Source organism: Pleurodeles waltl, chromosome 8 (genome assembly GCF_031143425.1).
Source record: "Pleurodeles waltl isolate 20211129_DDA chromosome 8, aPleWal1.hap1.20221129, whole genome shotgun sequence".
Classification (NCBI taxonomy): domain Eukaryota; kingdom Metazoa; phylum Chordata; class Amphibia; order Caudata; family Salamandridae; genus Pleurodeles; species Pleurodeles waltl.
The window spans coordinates 1,201,926,869-1,201,952,373 of record NC_090447.1 but is presented as its reverse complement, the minus strand read 5'-3'; the positions used below and the strand labels follow the sequence as shown (position 1 = coordinate 1,201,952,373).

The window sequence follows — 25,505 nt, the reverse complement described above, 5'->3', positions numbered from 1 at the left end:
CATTGCATCTGCTAAACAAGGGCCACAATGTATTATTTGTATATTCAGTTCACATTCTGGTTTCAGCATGGGTGTTGCTGAATTTCAACTACAACCTTTACATGCTGCTTTTCAGAAACTATGAGCCTTATTTGAACTTTGTTTTTTGGGATACTCCATCTCAAACATGGTGAATGTTTCATCCGCTGCAGTACAACTGCATTATAGCCTAAGGCACTTGTAAAATGGCAGACGGGATATGCGCCACATTTTGACGGAGTGTCCCATCCACCAAACTTTTAAATAAGGCTCTGTGTTACTTAACTGTTTTACAAACCTATAGTCTTGCAAGTTTTCCCCAACAACACCCATTGCTACTTCATTGCACTGCCGTTCTGGAGTGATGGATAGAAAACTAAGAAAGAAGGTGGCCGCAGGATGTGTAGACCACACTTACATTTCTTCCTGACACAGGCTTCAGTTGATAGTTTGAAGTGGTCTCCACTGTGTCTGATCAAAGAATAATAAAGGCATTTATTTTTCAGGAAAGGAAACGGCTTCTTAAAGATAAACAGATCCTAGTAAATTTGTGTATGGCGTGGTAGACAGTAAACCATGGCAAAAAAAAGGTGTGCCCTGTTTTTATCTCAACATCTTCAGGGAATGGATTTCACGTCTTGTTTTTCAATTTTATGTCCACGTGATTGGAATTTCCTAAATAATTTTCAGGAATTAGCTATTTTTTTGCAAATATAAAATTATTAAAAGCATCTGAAAATGTTATGCTTATGGTACCAGTAGACTGGTTTCAAGTGCCAGTGTATTCAGGTACATGTCGGTGAACATAATAATGTGATTTTGTATTGTTATGTGTTTTGAATTTACACATTAATTCATCACTAGACTCTCACAAGGCTCCTTATTCAGTTGCTTCTTCCCTGTACTTACTTACGTGAGAGAATAAAATATTAAGACACAGAGAGAGAAATGTGTGTGTGTGTGTGCGTGTAGGGGGGGGGGGGTGGACAGTGTGTGTGTATGTTTTCGCCTATGCATGGTCTAATTGCTCTCTGGGTCATTAGGACTTAAACTGCACCTCACTGATGAACCCCCATAATGCTGCCTGTGGTCTAATGTTGTTCGTGTTTCCATTCAAAGAGTATCCCTATGGCTGGATTGCCCCCTTTGGGGTGTGGCCAAGACTTAAGACTGATTTGCAAATAGATGGTCGTCCCCCATAATGGCACAGCGAGCAGATGAAAGTAGTGTTGATTATTTAAGGCATTCCATCCATTACATTGTTTGACCTTTGTGCAGCCATGACCTTTCCCTCAGACAGAATTTTCCTCATTTTCAAGGGTTCTAACCTTGTGTGTGCCTCTTGATTTGTTATCACTGCTAACTCTTGGTTAGCCGTCATTTATTTGTTTATATTGTTGTGGTTATAGTTTTCTCCTCTTTCAATTTTTCTCAATTGCAGGTTGATGGCAGTTTTTAATTTTTATGTTATTTTACATGATCCATCACTTTGTGGCATTAAATTGTATCAATTCAATATACAGTAATATTTCATTATTTGTAATTGTACTTGTTAATTGTTCCTTCCATTTGTTGCTGATATTTACATTTCTGTAACTGATTAATTGTGTGTCCTGGCTTCTGCTCACAGGCTCACTCTATCCAACAAGCATGCGGATAAGTGATGAAGGACGCCTCGTTGTTAACTTTAAGACAGAGGCCCGGTTCCATGGTCTATTTGTGATGTCCCATCCAGGTAAGGAAGAATCTAACTTAGCAATAACTGCATTTTCTCAATATTATATATAGTTTTCTACTTCCTTTTCTACTTCCCAAATTGGCTGAGCGATTTATTTGAAAGAAATAGATATTTTATATGCAAGATTAATATTAACATTTGCAATCTCCAAGATATTTTATATGCAAGATTAATATTAACATTTGCATGAATGCAATCTCCAAGAGACAAAAATGAATGAAGAATGTACAAGTGTCATGACATTTCCTGAGGGCTGTACATTTGTGCTGGGAGAGATTTACATTATGGGGGTTATTACAACTTTGGAGGAGGTGTTAATCCGTCCCAAATGTGACGGATATACCACCAGCCGTATTACGAGTTCCATAGGATATAATGGACTCGTAATACAGCTGGTGGTATATCCGTCACTTTACCGTCACTTTTGGGACGGATGAACACCTCCTCCAAAGTTGTAATAACCCCCTATATGTTCAACCCTGGTTCGTGCAGAGAAATTCAAAAGATTTTACACAGAAAATGAGCAAGTTATTTGCATATCAACGCAGAGCAGATTAGTCATAGCATGGATGAAGAAGAGGGTCCCAAAATGGCTCCATTGACTTCTAAAATATTTAGTGATCGTTGTATAAATCCATGTAGGACCAGTGATTATTTCTAATAGCGGACCCTCTATAAACAATATGTTAATGAGAGACAGGACAGAACTACAAAAAGAGTCTCTTTAAGAAGGAATAATTTCATAACAAATGTTACCTTCTAAGCATCTGTCTGCTGTTCAACCCTCCTGGTTGGTTGTATTATTTGCCTGTCTGCTATCACACGCACAGTGACGTTTTTATCGTATGATAGTTGGGCTCCCCATATTTTATGCAGATAATGAGGAAAGTGCATAATCTCGGTGCAAATGAATTGAAATGTGCCAATACCAACGCATTTGCTATAGGAATGTTATTTTAACTATAAAAATGTAATACGACCCCAGCCCTGCTAAGTTTCCGAGGACCAAGCCTGCAATGGCAGGTCTGAGACATGATTACAGAGCTACTCATGTGGGTGGCACAACCAGTGCTGCAGGCCCACCAGTAGCATTTGATTTACAGGCCCTGGCACCTCTATGCACTTTACTAGGGACTTACTAGTAAATCAAATATGCCAATCATGGATAAACCAATCAACCATACAATTTACACAGAGGGCATATGCACTTTAGCACTGGTTAGCAGCGGTAAAGTGCTCAGAGTTCAAAAGCCAACAGAAACAGGTCAGGAAAAATAGGAGGCAGGAGGCAAAAAGATTGGGGATTGTGAGAAAGTAGCCTCTTTCTAGCCATGTTACCCCCACTTTTGGCCTGTTTGTGAGTGTATGTCACGGTGTTTTCACTGTCTTACTGGGATCCTGCTAGCCAGGGCCCAGTGCTCATAGTGAAAACCCTATGTTTTCAGTATGTTTGTTATGTGTCACTGGGACCCTGCTAGTCAGGACCCCAGTGCTCATAAGTTTGTGACCTATAGGTATGTGTTCCCTGTGTGATGCCTAACTGTCTCACTGAGGCTCTGCTAACCAGAACCTCAGTGGTTATGCTCTCTCTTTACAAATTGTCACTAACAGGCTAGTGACCAATTTTACCAATTTACATTGGCATACTGGAACACCCTTATAATTCCCTAGTATATGGTACTGAGGTACCCAGGGTATTGGGGTTCCAGGAGATCCCTATGGGCTGCAGCATTTCTTTTGCCACCCATAGGGAGCTCTGACAATTCTTACACAGGTCTGCCACTGCAGCCTGAGTGAAATAACGTCCACGTTATTTCACAGCCATTTTACACTGCACTTAAGTAACTTATAAGTCACCTATATGTCTAACCTTTACCTGGTAAAGGTTGGGTGCTAAGTTACTTAGTGTGTGGGCACCCTGGCACTAGCCAAGGTGCCCCCACATTGTTCAGGGCCAATTCCCCGGACTTTGTGAGTGCGGGGACACCATTACACGCGTGCACTACATATAGGTCTCTACCTATATGTAGCTTCACAATGGTAACTCCGAATATGGCCATGTAACATGTCTATGATCATGGAATTGCCCCCTCTATGCCATCCTGGCATAGTTGGCACAATCCCATGATCCCACAGGTCTGGAGCTCAGACCTGGGTACTGCCAAACTGCCTTTCCCGGGGTTTCACTGCAGCTGCTGCTGCTGCCAACCCCTCAGACAGGTTTCTGCCCTCCTGGGGTCCAGCCAGGCCTGGCCCAGGAAGGCAGAACAAAGGACTTCCTCAGAGAGGGGGTGTTACACCCTCTCCCTTTGGAAAATGGTGTTAGGGCTGGGGAGGAGTAGCCTCCCCCAGCCTCTGGAAATGCTTTCACGGGCACAGATGGTGCCCATTTCTGCATAAGCCAGTCTACACCGGTTCAGGGACCCCTCAGCCCTGCTCTGGCGCGAAACTGGACAAAGGAAAGGGGAGTGACCACTCCCCTGACCTGCACCTCCCCTGGGAGGTGCCCAGAGCTCCTCCAGTGTGCTCCAGACCTCTGCCATCTTGGAAACAGAGGTGCTGCTGGCACACTGGACTGCTCTGAGTGGCCAGTGCCAGCAGGTGACATCAGAGACTCCTTCTGATAGACTCCTTCAGGTGTTGCTAGCCTATCCTCTCTCCTAAGTAGCCAAACCCTCTTTTCTGGCTATTTAGGGTCTCTGTCTTTGGGGATTCCTTAGATAACGAATGCAAGAGCTCATCCGAGTTCCTCTGCATCTCTCTCTTCACCTTCTGCCAAGGAATCGACTGCTGACCGCGCTGGAAGACTGCAAAACTGCAACAAAGTAGCAAAGACGACTACTGCAACTCTGTAACGCTGATCCTGCCGCCTTCTCAACTGCTTTCCTGGTGGTGCATGCTGTGGGGGTAGTCTGCCTCCTCTCTGCACTAGAAGCTCCGAAGAAATCTCCCGTGGGTCGACGGAATCGTCCCCCTGCAACCGCAGGCACCAAAGAACTGCATCACCGGTACCCTGGGTCTCCTCTCAGCACGACGAGCGAGGTCCCTTGAATCCAGCAACTCTGTCCAAGTGACTCCCACAGTCCAGTGACTCTTCAGTCCAAGTTTGGTGGAGGTAAGTCCTTGCCTCCCCACGCATTGCTGGGAACCGCGACTTTTGCAGCTACTCCGGCCTCCGTGCACTTCCGGCGGAAATCCTTTGTGCACAGTCCAGCCTGGGTCCACAGCACTCTAACCTGCATTGCACGACCTCCTAAGTTGTCCTCCGGCGGCGTGGGACTCCTTTGTGCAACTTCGGGTGAGCACCGTTTCACTCCACTTCGTAGTGCCTATTCCGGCCCTTCTGTGGGTCCTGCCTGCTTCTGAGAGGGCTCCTTGTCTTGCTCGACGCCCCCTCTGTCCCCAGACGCAATTGGCGACATCCTGGTCCCTCCTGGGCCACAGCAGCATCCAAAAACCCTAACCGCACGATTTGCAGCTAGCAAGGCTTGTTGGCGGTCTTTCTTCACGAAAACACTTCTGCACGACTCTCCACGGCATGAGGGATCCGTCCTCCAAAGGGGAAGTTCCTAGCCCTTGTCGTTCCTGCAGAATCTTCAGCTTCTACTGTCCAGTAGCAGCTTCTTTGCACCCACAGCTGGCATTTCCTGGGCATCTGCACATCTACGACTTGCTTGTGACTTTTGGACTTGGTCCCCTTGTTCCACAGGTACCCTCGTTTGGAAATCCATCGTTGTTGCATTGCTGATTTGTGTCTTTCCTGCAGAATTCCCCTATCACGACTTCTATGTCCATTGGGGAACTTTAGTGCAATTTGCACTCACTTTTCAGGGTCTTGGGGTGGGCTATTTTTCTAACCCTAACTGTTTTCTTACAGTCCCAGCGACCCTCTACAAGGTCACATAGGTTTGGGGTCCATTCGTGGTTCGCATTCCACTTTTGGAGTATATGGTTTGTGTTGCCCCTATCCCTATGTGTCCCCATTGCATCCTATTGTAACTATACATTGTTTGCACTGTTTTCTAACACTATTACTGCATATTTTGGTATTGTGTACATATATCTTGTGTATATTTGCAATCCTCATACTGAGGGTACTCACTGAGATACTTTTGGCATATTGTCATAAAAATAAAGTACCTTTATTTTTAGTATATCTGTGTATTGTGTTTTCTTATGATATTGTGCATATGACACTAGTGGTACTGTAGGAGCTTCACTCGTCTCCTAGTTCAGCCTAAGCTGCTCTGCTAAGCTACCATTATCTATCAGCCAAAGCTGCTAGACACCCTATACACTAATAAGGGATAACTGGGCCTGGTGCAAGGTGTAAGTACCCCTTGGTACTCACTACAAGCCAGTCCAGCCTCCTACAGGGATGACCCTGCATAAGCAAAAAAGTCCAACATGCACTATAAGCAAAAGTGCAAGCATGGAAGGAAGTGGGTGTTGTAGATTGCAAATCTATGGCCCTTGAGCCCTTGGAACAGCTAGCACAATGTGGCTTGACAGACACCAGTAGGCTCCGCCCACCTGCCAAGATCAGACATGTTGCATTGCTTCTGTGCAGTATGTAATCCAGCATCAGGCTGAACTCTGTGTGTGTGTGTGCGCACACGTGCATGCCTTGGTCCCTGTAGTGCATTTAGAAAATTTGGAATCTCATCAAAGAACTAACAGCACAGGTATGTTTTCCTCTATATCACTTATCACAGTGTCAAAGTGAATGTGGAGTTACAATAGGAGTGTATTGCGTCTTCGTTAATTTAGTGCAGGTCTAGGGCCTGTTGGCTTCAGCGTAATGCAAAACGTTAAGGGGCATATTTACATCAAATTGGCATCGGGCAGTGCCGCAAGTATTTATGCTGTGCTGGCCTGCGCCAATTTGAAAGGGAATAAATGCACTGTATTTACGAGACACAGTGCATTTCTGTTCTTTCCCCCTGTGCTGGCACACAATATGCTGCCTGCGAGGCATGCAGGATTGTTTTTGTGCAGGAAAGGGCATCTTGTTACACAAAAACAATCCATGGAGGCATTTTCCTCTTTCTATGTGTGCTGCAGAATCCAGCACACAAAGAAAGAGGAAAACACAAGGAGAAATAAAGATATTTTTCCTGGTGGCGCCTGACCTGGGGAGGCGTAAGATTTAAAGCATTCCCAGGATTACAGTGCGTTGTAAATCTGGGAATGCGTCAAAACCTATAGGTGTTGCATGGAAAACCCACTGCAACACTCATTAAACGCACCCCCACTCCACCCCCGATGCAGAGTAAGGCAGCGCAGTGACTTGTGCAACATTGCCTTACACCATATATTATGAGGCCATGAATAGCCAGGCATAGTGGTTTTGCATGGCCTCGTAAGTATGGGCCTGCACTTTCCACCGTCGGAGTGTCAAAAAAGTGATGCACCGGCAGCACAAGAGGCTTGTAAATATGTCCCTAACTGTATTGCGGCAGCACAGTCACTCAGCAGGTTGCTGTGTTAATATGACCCTCAAAAAAGGTATAGTCCAAGAGTAGTGTCTTCCTCAGAATTGGGAGGGCAGGTGAGGGTTATTTTAGAGAGGCTGGGGAGGAGGTTTTGAAACACAGGTGGGGCATTATCTGGAAAATCTCTTGTGCCTTTGATGGGAACCATTAATTACTTATTTTTTTATTTGCTTACATCTTTCATATGTATTTCATGCAAATGCCATATTGCACAGTTTCAGTTTGTAGACAGCATTTTAAACGTCATTCTTGAGTCTTCTGTCTATCAAGGATTTTACTTTACACTAGGAGGCCACACATTTTCTGATTTCTTATTGTCAGACGTTGAGTGAAGGTATTTGAAAGGTGGTGATATGTAATTTCAACTCACAGGATAAACCAGTCTATTTGTGAATATGGAAGATGGCATAAATGGTTATAGCATGTTATGATATCTTGATAGTTCTTTCAAGAAAAGTTTTGATTGCATTGTGTAAAAACTGGCGATTAAGCTTGTTCCAAAGTATTGTGTTATTTCTTACATTATCTCTGCAACTGAAAATACATAGTATATATGGAGGCGAGCGAGGCGTAGTACGGTGTGTATTATCACTGCTATGTGTGAGGGTTGGCCATGATTCATGAGGTGCGAAGGGTTGAGTGGGTCATGATGCTTCTTCCTCCATCCCTTCCTCAACTAAAGTAGTAAATCATTATTTTCTTACCTCTTTTATGTTCTACTTTGGTAGTAACACGTTTGCACTGTAGTAATAAATGTGTCTATCTGTTTATTAGCACTTGAAGCAAGTCAGTTGTGTGGGGATAAGGCCGCGTGTATTTTCGCCAGCATGACATAAGTATGTTTATGCATTTTGTGATTTGGTATTTATTTTTTCTGTCTAATACTTAGAAGATATCCATAGACATGATCAATCTAAAAGAAATACTTCAAAATGATCTTGACAAAATAAATAGGTTTCTTTTTGGGCTTGTGTTTAGGATTTATGTTTCCAGTCTGGGAAGACAGAAGTAAATCAAAGTCTGTATTCTGTTTTTCAGCCACTTCTCTGAGTTCCATGATAATGTGTGTTGACCATCCTGGGCTCACCTTTACCCTCAGCCTTGTGCGCAGTGAACCGAATTACAACCAGCCCATCCAGCAGTGGAGCTTTGTTTCTGACTTTGCGGTAAGCTAAGATATATCTGTGTTTTCTTTTTGGCGGTGGTCCGAAATGCTCAAAAATGATTCCGTGCATTCATGTATGTTTGCAAGTTCAGTTATTTTGTGGGGAAAAATATGGTCTGTCACTTGTCAATTCCCATATATTTAGCTGCCAAATGACAATGGTCAGCATAACAAAGCCATCTGTGGACCTAAGTTCTTCTTAAGAGCAGAATGAGCATAATTTACAAGGGCAGATCAACTTTTGCAATTCACAGAATATCAATATAGCCGTATGGATAGATCTATTCATAGATGGTGTACTTTTTAGAGGAACTAAGGCCCATATTTATACTTTTTGACGCAAACCAGCGCAGGCGCTGGTTTGCGTCAAAAAATGTACCTCCAGCTAACGCCATTCCAACACGCCATGCGGGCGCCTTATTTAAGGATTGACGTTAGCCGGCGCTGCGTGCTGGTCAGAGTAAAAAAAAATGACTTAAACCAGGCAGCGCCGGCGCAGGGAAGAATTGGGGTTGTGCGTCCAAAAATGGTGCAAGTCAGGTTTGAGTCAAAAATCATGGCTCAAACCAGACTTGCGACATTTTTTGACGCACAACCCCCATTGAAATAATTCCTGTCTTAGCAAAGACAGGAGTCATGCCCCCTTGCCCAATGGCCATGCCCAGGGGACTCCTGTCCCCTGGGCATGGTCATTGGGCACAGTGGCATGTAGGGGTGCCCAAATTAGGCCCCCCTATGCCACTTTAAAAAATTATACTTACCTCACCTTACCTGTACTTACCTGGGATGGGTCCTCCCATCCATGGGTGTCCGCCTGGGGTGGGCGAGGGTGGCAGGGGATGTCCCTGGGGGCAGGGAAGGGCACCTGTGGCCTGCTTCCATGGTCAGAGACCACAGGTCCCTTAACGCCTGACCTCACCCAGGCGCTAAAAAACGGCACACATCAGGCTGGGCGCCGTTTTTTAAGGCCCGCACCCTCCTGTGCGTCAAAATGTCACAGGAGTATAAATAAGGCGCACAGGCCTTAAAGTCATTTTTTGGACGGGAACGCCTACCTTGCATCTCATTAACGCAAGGCGGTTTCCCGCATCCAAAAAAATACGCACATGGAGGTTTTTTTACGTCCGCGGGGTCAGGCGTCATAGTTTAAATATGGGGCAAGGTTTGAGCTGAATGTGTGTCAAAGTTTTTGATGCACATTCGGCACAAGCAGAGTGTAAATATGCCCCTATTTCTGTTCCGGTGGATGCATCCTGGTGTTCAAGGGAATTAATGCCATGGAAATTTGATGAACACCCACAAACGCATACGTTTTTGTTTATTTACCAACTCTTCCCGGTCACAGTCACACCTGGATATTCTCAGAGTTGTAAATCTGTCAACAGCAGGTGAAATCCCTATCCAGGGTGTAAATGGCCTACAACCATCCTCAGGGGTGGGTGTAGGTAAGGGGCCATGGAAAGGGGTGAAATAGTCGCATTTGCAGGTACACTTTTACTAAACATTGTCAAACCTATTTGCACACCACTAAAATGTGACTATCTGGACTTTTCAGAAGCTCTATTGGAATTGTATAAGAATTCGTATTAATAATACATTTTATTCAAATGTAAACGTAAAACAACAGTGCTACACTTATATTTCGTTGGAGTCGAGCAGTAGGCAGTAGTTTACCGATATTTTCCATCGCAGAGTGCCCTTTCCCGAAAAAAAGAAGCCTCACTTTTATCATCAGCTGTGGTCCTCACAGTGACTGCTCCGCTTCCTCGCTCTCCCGTGTTGTGTTAACAGGCTCAGCTGTCGCGCTCGTGACGAGATGACCTTTCAACTCGGAGCGCTCGCGGCATGGCTTTTCCTGTGTACAGTCCGAAAATACAAGATGTTGACGTAATGTGATAGTCCGGAGTATGTGGACTGTAATGGAGGCGGACAGGTGCTCCACGGTCACAAATATTAAGTCGATGAAAGGTGTTAAAACGGCCCTCTAAAGAGGGCCTCTAAGCGGCCCGCTGAATGTGTCTGCCTCGGCTACCACTTCACACCTTATGTTTACACATACCGGGAAATGGTCCGTGAAACCGATGCTTCCTATTTTTTATAAAGCTTCAAAGTCTGCATTTTATGTTTTTTGTTATTGTTAAAGGTAAGGTTTTCCTTGAAATATATTTTGAAACCAGTGACATGGCACGACATGGGAACAGACGGTTTCTTTGTAATAACGATTTCCCCTGGCATTCCCATATCATAAGTGCAGAACTATGTACACAAGTATTTGTGTTTCAAGCTATTTAGTTAGTTCAGTGGGTTCGTGTGCTTGGTGCAATGGTGTGTGTAACCACGTTGAGTGGCGGCTATTTCTCGGTGGGGGAGGGGGGTATAGCATTTAAAAAAAAAAAAACACGTGTTACGTCGGGAGAGACGGTTCTGTCTCTCCTTCGTCCTCTTCTCTACCCCGACTCCCGGAAGCATGCAGGCTTCCAGACTCCCCTCCAATCACAGTGCTGCTGTCAACAGCATGACAGCAGCATCGTGATTGGTCTGAGTGGCCTGCTTCGGCACGAAGACAGTGACTGGGACCCTGTGCACTTTCTCCTCTCAGCTGTCCAACACAGCCAGGTAGAGGAACAGACTAAGTGCGCATGACTGTTTTGTCAGCCGCTTACGGACGCCCAAATGGTCATGCACACATATGGTGCACTCACCACTCCTCCAGCCCATATGGTGCACTCACCACTCCTCCAGCCCTCCTTCTCCAGCCAGCCTTGCGTTATTATCATTTTAGTTTTCCTTTATCTTACTGCACAAAGCAGTGGGGCGACTCTGACCAAGTTTGAGATCTCATAGTAAACTCGAACTTTCAACATTCTGTGGTTAACACAAAGCTCATAATTTTGCTGAGCAACGCCTGCTATTTACTTTGCTGCACCTCAGCCATACTCAGGCAGGCCCAGTGCTTAATTTGTAAAATAATGTGTGCCAGTGCCCAAAACTCACTTGAGAAGCATGCCGCAGATGCTATTAAATGTCACCACACCAAATGTCAAGGTTGTGTTGTCTTGAATGCACCTCAGGCCTCTTTAATACACTACTAGAAACTCCATGCCCCATTATCTCACTCCTGCAGGTTCATACTTTCTCCATTTGTGATGGTTTTTCTACCTTTCTCGTTGTCCTTCTTTTTTCTTTGTATGTTTTTCCTCTCTTGTTCTCAGAAATGTCTGATGAAGTCATAGTTGATGGCATATTTGGAACAGCACAAACTGCTAGATGCCTCACAGTGTGGGTTCAGGACTAACTATGGGACCGAAATTGCATTAGCTGCAGCTGTTAAAATTCGAACCATGGTTGATGTAGGGCAGGCTAAAGCACTGATCCTTTTGGATCTATCTGCAGCCTTCGAGATCATCTCTCCGATCTTGCTTGTGGATCGGGTGCAGAAGCTGGGGCTTACAGCCTCAGCATTAGAGCTCCTAACATCCTTTCATAGTGATAGATTGCAGACAGTAGTGGTGAATCAATTCACTTCTGAGCCCTTCACCTTGCCACGTGGGATCCCTCAGGGCTCCTCCCTGACCCCTACATTATTCAACTTGTATGTTTCCCACTGGCTCAGCTCATAAGGTCTTTTGGCCTACAGGCTCTCTCATATGCCAGTGACACACATAATTGTGTAAATTACCAAAGCTACAGGGGCCATTTCTACTATCTTCAAAAACTGCATGCAGGCAGTAGCCGTATGGATGGGTCAAAACTATGTCAGACTCAATGGAGACAAGACAGAAGTCTTGGTCTTTGGGAGCCACACATCCATATGGAACAACTCACCCACTCCAACAGATTCTGCAAAAAACCTTGGGGTGTTGGTAGACAAAAACCTGTTGTTTGACCTTGAGGTCACTCAGACAGTATCAACCTGCTTTTGGAGTATCAGGACTCTTAGGAAGGTGTTTCCTTATATTCCCCCTTTGGACACACAAGCAAGTGGTTCAGGCATTGATCTCATCTAGGCTGGACTATTGCAACACACTCTACTTGGATATCAGCAAGACTGCAATTGCCAAGCTACAGCTGGTACAAAATGCTGTGGCAAGACGGACTCTTTATATTCCTAAATACCAATCAGTTTCGCCAAGGATATCAACGGTTAACTGTCTACCAGCCAACAAGCACATTAAATTTAAAGCTCTGTGCATTGTTCGCAAGGCATTGGAGAACACTGGGCCTGAAGGAAGTAGAGCCATATTCCAATGATAGATTCCTGCCAGACAGCTCTGTGCTGCAAGCCATAGCTGTGTGATTGTCCCTAAATTCCAGAAGGCAAGGTGGGGAGGCAGAGCCTTCTCTGAGACCTTATCCAAGCTTTGAAACTCCCTCCCTCATCCATTACTCATCCTCTCTAATGGAAGGCAGTAGTCTTCCTGACCCTAAAATTTCTTCTTCCACTGACCTCACCTCCTTCAGGACTAACTGTCATTAGTCCCTTTAGGCCTATGGGCATTTGTTTGCGCTTTACAAATCCTACTCCTTTCATTTCAAATAAGTTCCTGTCCCTAAAAATGACTGCCTATGGCCCCCATAAGCAACCACGGCTCAAGTTAAGCACTGAGCAGGCCCAATAGAGAAAACATACAACATTGTTAATTACAGAGCCCTTTACATCTTCCATACATGCCCTATGGAGTTCCTTTGGTATCTTCGAACAGAAATGCATTTTGAATTTAGCTATCACCACCTTTACCAAAACACAACATGTATTTGTCAAGCTCAGGTTCACCCATGTCTTGGATTTCTTGGCCCTGAAATAACAGATTTTTGTTGTTGCCCAATCAGTGATACTCGTTTTGTTGACCTCATAAGGGTGAAAGGCTGACTGGGTCGACAGGGATTATAACCGGTGACCATGAGGTCAGACAGATCCCTGGAGTGGATGCATTAGTCCACTAAGCCACAGACACAATTTGCGTTCACTAGCTGAAGAGGAGGGAGGTAGCAAGGCTCTTCAGTTCTGTCACACGCTTTGATGGAGCTTGGGGCAACACATATTCAGAGGTCTCCCCAACTCAGGAATGCTTATCAACCTTGCAAGGATGGAGTGGATTTCCAACGATTTGAATCTGTGATTTACAGATTGGAAATAAACATCTATAACAGACACATTGTGGCCCATATTTATACTTTTTTAGCGCCTCATTAGTGTTGTTTTTTTACACAAAATCAGTGCAAACTTACAAAATACAATTGGCGCTAAAAAAGTATAAATATGGGCCTAAGACTTTAACCTTTATCAATAGTGCACACTAATATTATGTGTCCAAGGAAACCTGTGGAACACCAGCATGGTCTGTCTATATTAATTTCCTATAAGGTATGGTATAGGCACTGTTTTCATGTATCCCCAGTCTCATGTTTACCCAAAAATCATACCAAAATAAATAATTGGATATACTTTGGCCAGCACTCTTCTGCCACTAGTCAGTTCCAGTTTCATTCACATTTTGCTACTGCCTACTCTGTGGGGCAGTAGGCCAGTCTATTTCAGCTGTTGGCTCTTTTCTCTCTGAGTGGCAGGAGTATGCTCTTGCTTATGTGCACATCTGTCTAGAAAGTTGTCCACTTAAATGCCAGGGCTAGGCCAATTTCTGCTTCAATCAATTTTGTCATGGGTCATTATTTAATTACCCTTTTTGCATATGTATGCATGCCACTGTTCGACATTTTTAATGGCTGTATTACTTTCACACTTTTAATGTCCAATACAAACGTTTGCAACAAAGAAAAATTGCAGGCTTGTCAAGACCAGCCCAGTTAACTATACCAATGCTTGTCTTAATTTGTGGCACCAAAGTTCACAAACAGAACTTGGTATATCCTTTGAGTAATGAGCCATCAATTATCTTCTCATAATTTGTAAGCGAAAATGCAGGGCCTTCCCTAGCTTGGGGCCAGGCCAATTATCCATGATGGCTCTCCTTGTGTGACAGCCCTGAGTGGCTGTCCCCCACATTCCAATCTAAGGCAGATACCAACCTTGCACCTTATGTTCTGGGCAACTGTAGTAGCTAACCTAAGAAAAGGTTCTTTCACACAACTCTCCATGCTGAGAGGTTCTGAGTAAAGTATGAAACAGTTCAGTTCTGGACGTGAAATGGTATATTCACTGTGACACCAGCTCACACTGGTTTGTTTTCATGAATCTTCAACCTTTCATCATTCAACCCCAACAATTCATAGACAGGTCTGAAGACTTTACTGAGCAGAATGAATTATATTTTAGGACTGTTAGTAATGTAAGGGACAGTCCCCTGAAAAGCTATATGGTGATGAGTTTCTGACAATATTAAGCATTTAAGACCTAGACGCACTTTCAACAGTGGCGGTTCCTCTGCTAGGGCGGAGCAGCGTCGCCCCCCACCAGCAGCAACCACTGCAAATCCTTTCACAAGGAAAGGATAATAAACCTTGTTTATTATCGTTTCCTTGTGAAAGGGGAGGGGCCTTGTTGGATGACCTGGCTGAGGGGAGTGCACTGTGCACTCCCCTTTGAGTGTTTGTGTGTTTGGCCGCCCATCTCGGGCCGGCCAAACACACATGCGCAATAGGCTGTCTCCAGCCCAGAAACTGTGTTGCTGGGCTGGAGAGAGCCTGCACAGGCTCCCAGTCTGTCTGGGAGTGCCCTGGCTGGGTGCTCCCAGCCAATCCTGAGGATTGGCACAGGGCAGGCTGGGAGCCTGTTCCTGCAGTGACATCGAGGAAGAGGAGCAGTGCGTCGCGGCAGCGAAGGAGGTAAGTGTAATTATTTTTTATTTGTATTTTATTTTATTAATTCTCCCCCACGCACCCCACCCCTGTTACACCCGCAAACCGCGACTGACTTTGAATATTTACACTGCCTCTGGTTTAGAGGACAAACAATGTGTGGTAATACCATGATTCTTGGTCACCATACCTGGTCATTGTTATGATTAATATATCACGATGAAAGTGAATTAAATATCAGAATAACATGCAGACACAATGTTTCCCTTTTTTTCTCCACATTTAAAAGATCAAAAGTCGTACCAATTTTTTTGCTGGTGGAGTAGATTTTCTGAACAAAGATCCAGTAACACCACTTTTCTCTAAAAGCAACATTGATAATAAAAGCACAGAAAACTATTTTGCACCTCTCAACATTCCCGAAATGATGGAAGTGGTCACTAGTCGGACTTCCACAGAGGAACAAGAAAGAGAAGCTTGTCACTTGGGTCATTACTCTGAAGAAAATAATCACCTTGTGACACACTGCTTCTCTTTTAAAACAAAGTAACAACACTTTTGCATTCAAGGGAAATCATAGCTAATCTTGATTCTCGAAACAGCAGGACTACAGTCCTTTTACAAACTTGGTACATGGATAACTGACTTTATAGCTAATACAAAAGTGCTCTAAATCTGGTAAAAAAATCCTAGTGAAGTAGTGAGGCAGCAAACGTAGAAAGCAGAACTATAAACAAAAGAATCACAGAGAAACACCATGTGGCAGTAAAAGAACAAAGGCCCTGATTCACAAAGACAAACTTACATTTATGTGTATACTTATGAAAATAGTCATACCCAAACCTGCAAGGAAACATGGGTGATGCCATAATTGAAAAGTTGCATCCTAGATCCAGCATGACTTGCTGACTCCGGACCTAAAGCCAATATCCCCATTTCCCACAAACCCGCTTGTTGTCTGTTGTGTAACAGCCACAGGAACACATACCATGGTCTACCACTTGGTCTTAGACACAACATGTGGTTGTTTTTCCCCTGTCACAGGAAGAAGAAACTAATTGTTGCAGTGATAAATGACATTCAAGCAGAATCGGACCAGTATTTTTGTCAATTTTGTTGATGGGGTTTTACACTGTGGACTTTTATATTTTGATGGACTACTTGAGATTCGTTGTCAAGGTGTCTCACGCTTTTCTGATATCTGTTCTGTCTAACCATTCATGCACTTAAGCATACCTGAAGGACACCAGATACAGTATGCTCTACTGTTCCCCAAAGCTTGATATTATCACCAACCTTACAAATTGCTGACGTGTCCTCTGTATATTTTTCAACTCAAAAATGTCAAATAACACTCTCTAGGTGCCACAGAATACTTTTCCTCTTCTAACACAGGACATCTGAACACAGGGAACCGGTGGTGGATGGCGCAATGTCTTCCCATCCAGATTGTAGAAATTCCTTTTATTCGTGCCTTCCCAATCAAAAGTCTAAAGGCTCCTGTTTGCCCACCTGCACACACAATGTGTGCACCCATCTCATGTTGGGGCTCCAGCACCACAATTTGGTTTCAACTCATCTTAATTTGGCTTCTGGGGGCAAAGAGAGCCATTTTTAAAGCTCTTTGAATCACATTTCAGGTTTTTAATCTGTCTGGGCCGCAGTTACTTTAGTAGAAACTGCAAAAACACTGTAGTATGAAATTTGCGCACTCCCGTCAACTCAGATAGGCCAGAAAAGAGACTTCTCCATTTCTTTATTACAAACTTTTGGGACTCCTCTGTTAACCTGGCTGTTAAAAGATTTAGTCCATTTATAAAAAAGTATTGAAAACATAGCTTTTCCTCTGTTAGGCAGACCAGTCAAGTTACTTGGCTTCCCAGAATTTTCTCTTTATTTTCTAGTTTTAAGCTGTAGCACCAGTTCGCTTTTCAGATCATATAAATTTACCAATAAAAACCTCTGGCCAGACTTTTCACACCTACTGTGTTATAGTTAAGCATTCAAAAGATGAAATTGTTGACATCTGACCCCGCCTTTTCAAATTATCCACTGAGAAACAGTGAAAATCCGGTATGTTTTGAAAAGGAATTATCCATGGAGGTAAAGGGTTACTCAGTCTTGCATAGTGGTTTGCTTGCATTGCAAAGCATTCATTGGAAAGGCAATATGCTTTTATTTAGTTTTTTAGTCCAAGAATTCTGTTCAGCACTTTTATTAAAAGAGCTCAGATTCACAAAAAAAACATTTTGGAGTAGGTGAAGTAGTCCAATATTATTGGTTCACTTACTACAAAATACGATTAAAAAATCCACAGCCAGAGAACTCCACTTCTGTCGTTTCTGTGCAGAGAGCTCTGTCTTGGTGGCAGAGATTCCCACACACTTAGGTATACGTTTTAGTAGTAAATGTGGGAGGAACAAGAGGGGTGATGGTGGCAAGGTTGTTAAAGAAATGTAAGAAGGGGTTTAGGGACCGCCGCGCTAATACAAAACACAGCTATAATTTAGAGTAAGACAAATGCAGTTCACAAACGACACTTCTAATTCTACTAATAGTAACAAAACAGGCTTCCCATAGAAAATAGTGGAGGGGGTGATAACACTAACATTAATTCATATTAAATTAATTATAAATGTAAATATATTAACATTTTTAATTAATTATATATTACATTTAATTATATTTTTTAAATTTTTAGGGTTAGTGAAGTATGAGTGATACATTTTCTTTTTACATTTTTAGTACTACACCCCAATTTAATATTAATTAAATTACATTTTTTACTTGATTTAAAAAGTACAAAAACTATTAAAGAGAATTAAAACATAACTTATAACGACTTTTATCACAACTTAAATACAAATAAAAATGTTAAAGAGGGCGGATAATTTAAATGAATTAAGTTTTAAAGTATTCAATAGATAATATTCAAAAATAGTTAATGTATTTCACATTAGTTTATAATTTATTACAATGTTAGTTTTAGGATGCAGTGTGGCATACCCTTTTCTGTATGTAGTCCTAGGTTAAAGTCATCTGTTTAAAATTATTTTGCATGTCTGTTTTACATTAAAACAGTTTTATGTATTTATTTGTGTTAATATTAAATTGCATTAAATTTCCTTTTATTTTCCTAATGCCTGCAGGGGATCTCGAACACTTTCTCTAATAAGAGCTGCTTGTGTTCTATGAATATAGTACTGAGCTACTACTAGTAATAATGTTGTAACAGAAACCACATGAAACAAGTGTACGAGTATCAGTGTTCACCATATGCAGGATTACTAGCAATGATGACCTCAGTGTATCAGGCAGAGTTGTAGCAATAATGTAAACAAGGATTATTATTTTTTATGACCATGGCACATACATTAAAAGAATAAAAGTTAGAAAACGTTATACCACCTAAACGTAGTGGCTGATGCTCACAATCAAAGTAAGTAGAGACAAAACTAAACATTACCACAGACTTTGCAAATGCTCGTTTTAGAAGTGGTTTCATTCTTATTGAAAGCTGCTAAAAACTAATGTCAATACATTAACAATGATGCATCAGTAGCCGCTTACAGGTACTTTATGTGAGGCAGTAAGGAATATTCAGTCCCCATGCAATAATTTTATAAGATGGTTGTTTTTACACCAAAATAGGCCAGCTTTGTTTTTCCATTTTTACGTTGTATCAGTTAGAGAACAATTTCATGTGCTTCCATTATGCGAAAGAGATTCCTGTATTTCTTTCCAGCAATAGGAACTGAAAAAAGGCAAGAGTTCTTCCTTTCTCATAATGGACAAAGGTAAAAAAGAAGTCCATTCAGCTAAAGTATCCTCTCTGAGAACAACGCAGCACTCAGTCAGATATTGTGCTACAATTGATGTCAGTTTGTCCGTTAAGCATGTGCTATGCCAGAAAAAGGCAAGCATCTGCAAAGCAATAGGTCTCACATTTTCCTGAGTTAGAGCTATTGGCATTGCACATTCATAATAGGACTTTCCTGTCACATAAATTGGTCAACCCTGCCTCATTATTTCGTCTTTTCCTGCGATATAATTCCAGTGGCCCAGCATTTAACTAAAACACTTCCATTTACCATATTCCTCTATCTTACAACATACATAATTATCATATAACCCTTTATCAGGAATAAACCTTTGACATTAGAGTGTAATGCCCAAAACACCATAACAAAAATATAATTTGGGATGGAATGGAGGGTGAAAAGAAAGAGGGAGTCAGGAGTAAAGATGGAGAGGACAAGTGGCGTAGTGACAGTGTCATGCGTAAGAAAGGAAAATGGTTGACTGCAATTTCGGTAGGAAAATACAGCAGTAATTAGAGGTGAGTGAGGTCCATAGGCCTCTGTCCCCTGGTGCCACTGCACCTGTTGCTCCATTGATAACTATGGCCTCAGGAGAGAAAGCGGAAGGGGCAGAAAAAGAGAAGCTAAAGGAATACAACAGACGAAAGCAAGAACGAGAAGAGGTTGAAAAGAAATGAAAGAAGGGAAAGGAAGAACGAGAAAATAAAAACACAACTAAGAGAAGAAATAGAGCAAATGTATGAGACAAAAGAAAAAAGGGAAGGAAACTAGCAAGCAAAAGATAAAGAGGAAAAAATAGTGAAAGATGTGTGAAAAGAAGGAAAAAAATGAATATGAAAAAAGAGAGGTGGTGAGAGAAACAAGCAGAGAAAGAACCAGTACATGTATGTACTGACACATTTCCCACAGAATGGGAAAACCACTTTGAAACTTTGGGCCCCGACAAGTAACTTGTGGCTTCCACATACAGAAAGGAAAAAGAGGGATTTATAGTAAAACGTGAATTGACAGATAAAGATAAGAAAAACCCCAGAGAAAGGAAGAAAGAAAGATCTACAAAAAAAGTGAAAGTACACGTACTGCGTCAAAGGAAAGAGAAAATAAAGAGAGGAACAAAACAAGGAAAGAAATTACCAAGATTTTGCAAGTTTGAGAGCGGTGATAGCAAGAGAAAGGCGGAAATAAAAAAAGGGAGAGGAGTAGAAATAAACAGTTTAAAGAAAGAGCAAAACTGTTAACATGTGGATTTTAAGAGCTGAAAAGAGAAAAGTGGGAAAGAAAGATAACATTGAGAGTAAACAGAGTAAAGGAAAGAATGGAGTGAGATAGGTGATCAGTCACTCCCAAATAAAGATGGCAGCTAAGAATATATTTAATTGGCTCCCCTACATCCTCAAACAGAAGTCAGGGTGTGAACAGCAGGATGAGCATTAGCAGAGTTGTATGTAAATTCTAATACAGCAATATTAGGGCGCATCAGATCAGGATTGGGGGGTTCGACAGAGCTGTGGCCCGTGTGTGCTGGACTAACAGAAAGGCAGAGGGTGAGGAATGAGAAACGGAGCACTGTGGAGTTCCTGGTATTGGAATAATGGGGCACTGCAGGTTAGAGTTTAGGTGCACTGACATAATTGTATGTGGGCTGCAGTACTGGAATAGTAACAGGCAAACAAGGTCAAAAGTGAGGTACGTTACTGGTGCTATGTGTGGAACCTAGTATTAGTGTTCCAGTGTGTTGGAAAATGGGTTATTGGTAAGGGCAGGTAGGTACCTACACTTAGCAATAGGCCACTAACCTCCACTAAGGTCCAGTTAGGTCTCAGTAAATTAACCCCAGCTCAACCCTTGGTAGCTTGGCAATGAGCGTCAAGGTTTAACTTAGGAGACAGAGTGTAAAGCATTCAAATATCACAAAACAGTAATTAAATAAAACACAGGAAACAGTTTAAAAATCCAAAACCAATTTATAAAAATAGATTATATTTTCATCTTTAAAATGACACCAAAACGAATAAAATCGGATAAGGGGAACCGGAGATATGAATTTTTAAAGAATTGTTTTTTTTTTAGCACCTAGAAACAAAAAGCGCCAATCGGGTCATCTGGTTGCACCTCGACTGGGGCAAAGTCAAAGTTTAAGGCCGACCGCGAAGGAGCCCTGCTCGGCTACAGGCCGCGGGAGGCCTCGGTTAAAAGTTCACCTACACACTTAGGGGGTCATTCTGACCCTGGCGGTAGTCTAGGGCCAACGACTGCGGGAGAACCGCCAACAGGCTGGCGGTGCTCCCATGGGCATTCTGACCGCGGCAGTACAGCTGCGGTCAGAAACGGAAAACCGGCGGTGTACCGCCGGTTTCCCGCTGCCCGGGGGAATCCTCCATGGCGGCGCTGCAGGCAGCGCCGCCATGGGGATTCCGACCCCCTTACCTCCAGCCTGGTTCTGGCGGTTTTGACCGCCAGAACCTGGCTGGCGGTAACGGGTGTTGTGGGGCCCCTGGGGGCCCCTGCAGTACCCATGCCAATGGCATGGGCACTGCAGGGGCCCCCTAACAGGGCCCCACCAAGATTTTCAGTGTCTGCCACGCAGACACTGAAAATCGCGACGGGTGCAACTGCACCCGTCGCACCCCTTCCACTCTGCCGGCTCCATTCGGAGCCGGCATCCTCATGGAAGGGGGTTTCCCGCTGGGCTGGCGGGCGGCCTTCTGGCGGTCGCCCGCCAGCCCAGCGGGAAACTCAGAATGACCGCCGCGGTCTTCTGACCGCGGTACGGTCTTCTGACCGCGGTACGGTCTTCTGGTGGTTCCCGTTTGGCTGGCGGCGCCCGCCGCCAGCCAAACTCGGAATCACCCCCTTAGTCTTTTTTTTCGAAGATTTTCTTCAGGGGGACGAACCTGCCAGTCCAATCCGACCTCCTGGAGCCCTTCTCTGGATACGCGATGCAGGAATCCTCGGTGGAGATTTTTACCTTCGGTCTTAGTCGTTTTTTCGAGGTGAAAATCCTTCGACCGGGGTAAACCTGGATCTTGATCCGACATCCATGGAGCCCTCCTCGGATACGCTGGCTGGTCTTTTTTTTCGGAGATTTTCTTTACCGGGATGAACCAGCAAATCAGGCCGGGTCGCGGTTGAGGCAAGCCAGCTAGAGTTGCCGCGGCGGGTCGGTCCTTCTATGGAGCTTTTTTACAAAAGTTCTCCAAACTTCTTCAAACTTCTGGGGCTTCTCCCAGATGTCCTTTTAAGGTTCTTTTGAGGTCCACAGCTCACCCCAAGGGTCCAGAAGTTCTGAGATGGTCCTTGGGGGTGTGGACTACAACACCCAAAATGCACCTGGCGCAAACTCCTTTTTGGCCACTGGACAGTGGTCAGCTGGTCGCTTTCTTCAGGAGTTGGTGCAGGGGACTCTGGTTAGCAGTTTTTCACCTGTAGCAAACAGGGAGTCCCTCCTTGAACCAGTTGAAGCCAGGCAAAGTCCTTCTTGTGGTGAAGTCCAAGTGTGCAGCTGGTGCAGGCCTTCTGAGTGCAGGTTCCAGGTGCAGGCCAGGGGTCCAGCAGGGCAATCCTTCTTCTTCTGTAGTTCTTCCTTGTTGGATGTTGTAGGGAACTGAGGTGTGGGTGCAGGTCTGCCAGTTTTATCCTTGCTCCTGGGTGAAATGCAGGGGGGTCCTGGTTCTCCAATCAGGTGCAGGGTCCTTCCCCCTGTGATGACCACTTCCTGGGAAGTGTGGCAAAAATCAATCCCAGGCGGCAACATTCTCCAAAAATCCATCATGGCTGAATCTGATTTTTGGAGGTTACATCTGGCTGAGCCCACCCACTGCTGTGGCTAAAAAGCATAAACACACCCCTCTCCTGCCCTCTCCTAATCTAATCAAGGGGGCACCTAGTTGTCTGGGGCTGCAGGATGTGGGGGTGTTGCCGGTTGCTCCAAATGTCCTTCTCTGCCTTTGAAGACCATTTTGGCAGCCCTCCCCTTCCTGCCTCTCCATCTGCTGATGGGAGATTCCCTCCCACAGGCACATTCCTTTTTGTGAAGCCAGGCCTCTTCACACCTCATCAAGGCAGCCTGGCCAGACTGCTAGAGCCTGGCCAATCAGAGCACAGCAGCAAAAACAATGCAGGGCTGAAATTGGCAACTTTTCAGGTAAAGTTTAAAACTCTTTACCTGAACAAGTTATATTAAATCCAACAACTGGAAGTTGTGGGATTCATTACAACAATTAATTTGATACCAAATTCTTGGTATGCATCATTTAAGGAGACTTTAAAAATTAAAATAAAGTCTCCCCAGTCTAGCCTATGAAGGCCATTTACTACAATGAGGCAAAAACGAATTTGGCTGTTTTTACCTCACCAGGGCTTACAAAACTATTTTTATAAAGTCCCTGCTTATAGTTACATGGCACCCAGCCCTAGGGGCACATAGGGCACACCTTAGGGGTGACTTATATGTAAAAATAAGGTAGTTTAAGACTTTGGAACTACTTTTAATTCCAAAGTCTAATTTGCATCTAACTTTAACTTAAAGCAGCCAGCAAGGCAGGCCTGCCTTTAAAATGACACTGTGCACCTCAGCAGTGCACCTATGGGTACAGTACCTATGCTGTGGTCCCTAAACCTACATGCCCTACCATATACTAGGGACTTATAGGTAGGTTCACTTAGCCAATTATAATTAGCCTAATTTGCATATCCATTTTACACAGAGCACTGGCCCTGGGACTGGTAAGCAGTACCCAGGGCACAGCCAAGAGTCAGTAAAACACCAGCAAAAAGTGAAAAATGGGGGCAAAAAGTTAGGGGGCCTCTGAAATCAGCCCTGTTTTCTCACACAGTGTCTCCGAGTGCTCATCTGGAGGTGCCTTGGTGAAGCCTCTGAGCCACAGAAGCGAGGAGTCCTGAAGAGTGTGTGTGTGTGTGAGCCTTAGTACTGAGAAGAAATATTCACTGAATATTAGAATTGATGGATTCTGGTGGAGCTGTGGTGGTTTCCATCAACAGTGGTATTAAATGTTAGACTAGAGGTGTGCTGGCTGAGCTGTGTTTTGCTCTTTTGGGTCCAGCATTGGCTTGGCAGTGGGACTGAATATTAGAACTGAGTTGCTGTAATGGAACTATATGTGAGCGGCATCCCAGTATAGAAAAGGAAGTGACCTCGTGGGGTAGAACAGAGGTCCTGGTATTGGAACAGCAGAGTGTACTGACTGTAAGAACTGAGGTGCTTTGGCAGGCAGCATGTGTGCAGTTCTGGCACGGCTAAGGGCTTCGTGTGTGTGAACTGAGGTGCACTGATGGAGCTGCGCCCGAAGTCCCAGTACTAGAACAGCAGAGTGTACTGACTGTAATAACTGGGGTGCTTTGACAGACAGCTTGTGTGGGGTTCCTGGCACCAGCACGACTGAGGGCTTTGAGTGTGTGAACTGAGGTGCACTGATGAAGCTGCAAGCGGCATCCCAGTATGGAACAGAAGTGAGCACTGTCTCTAAGGATTGCTGAGTCCTGGTAGAGCTAGTTACAAGCGATCCTCTGCCCTTGCTCTCAGCACACAGGCAGGCACACTTGGTAAAGAAAATTCAAGGCAAGGAAGGGCAGAAGCCAGGCAGCTGAGAGAGGGTGCACAGAGCCCACAAAAACCAAATGTGACCAAGATAACAGCCTGATTTATAGCCTTGTTTACAGCTAAGCTCAGAGGAAGACTGCTGTGCAAATTAAAAAAGAGGCTTCTCTAGACAGGAGTAGAAAACAAAGTAAAAAAAGAGTCCCTAAAGGCCAAATAAACAGGACAAAACGTAATTATACAGTAGTTGGTCCCACACAGAAGAAGGAGAGACAAAGAGGCATGATTGACCACTAGCAAGTAAGGACTTTTAAATAACACTGAAACTAACAAATGAAATAGCTGGAAGCCCACAGAAGAAGTATACTTAAAAGTATACAAGAGGTTGTACGCTTACGCTCGACCTAAAAAACCTAGCATGGCATGCCATAAGAATGATGAGTCTGATCCATGAAATGCCCTTGGAGATTTAGGAAGAGAAACATGCAGAGAAAGGCAACATCTATTTGAAAAGAGAGTGGGTGGAGCAGCCCTTTTTTGGAATATGTTTACACTTTAGCTGTTTTTTCAATAATAGGTTAGAAATGTAAGGGGGACATATAGTCAAAGGTAAAAGAAAATGCTCTGAAACATAATTCAACGGCATTAAACAGAGTGGTATTCTGGAATCCTTATAGTTTGTTTATTTAACAGCACTCACTGTGCGTGACCACGGCTAGAAAACCATGTTATACTGTAGAAAGATAGGGGGCAGAAAGGAAATCCTGCAAGGGGCAGGGAAGGCACCATCCATATAGGTTACTGTAGAATAATTCTTGAATGCACAAGAAGGGGTTAACTAAATCTACATGCAGCCTGCAGTTTGTGGAAAGCAAAAAACAGAGGCAAGTGTTGAAAGTGGTAACGTTTAATTTATTTGCACTGCATGGTGAATTGGTGTCTACAAAATTGACAG

The 25,505-nt window shown here is 43.8% G+C and overlaps 1 protein-coding gene across 1 annotated transcript in view; it reads left to right on the top strand.

Moving 5' to 3' along the window:
• The window catches only part of FREM2 (FRAS1 related extracellular matrix 2), a 489,280-nt gene that overhangs the window by 436,145 nt on the left and 27,630 nt on the right, over nt 1-25,505 (top strand). The window contains exons 18-19 of the mRNA XM_069205491.1: nt 1,649-1,753; nt 8,290-8,417. Of these exons, the coding sequence (XP_069061592.1) occupies nt 1,649-1,753; nt 8,290-8,417 (233 nt within the window). The remainder of the gene's footprint in view (nt 1-1,648; nt 1,754-8,289; nt 8,418-25,505) is intronic.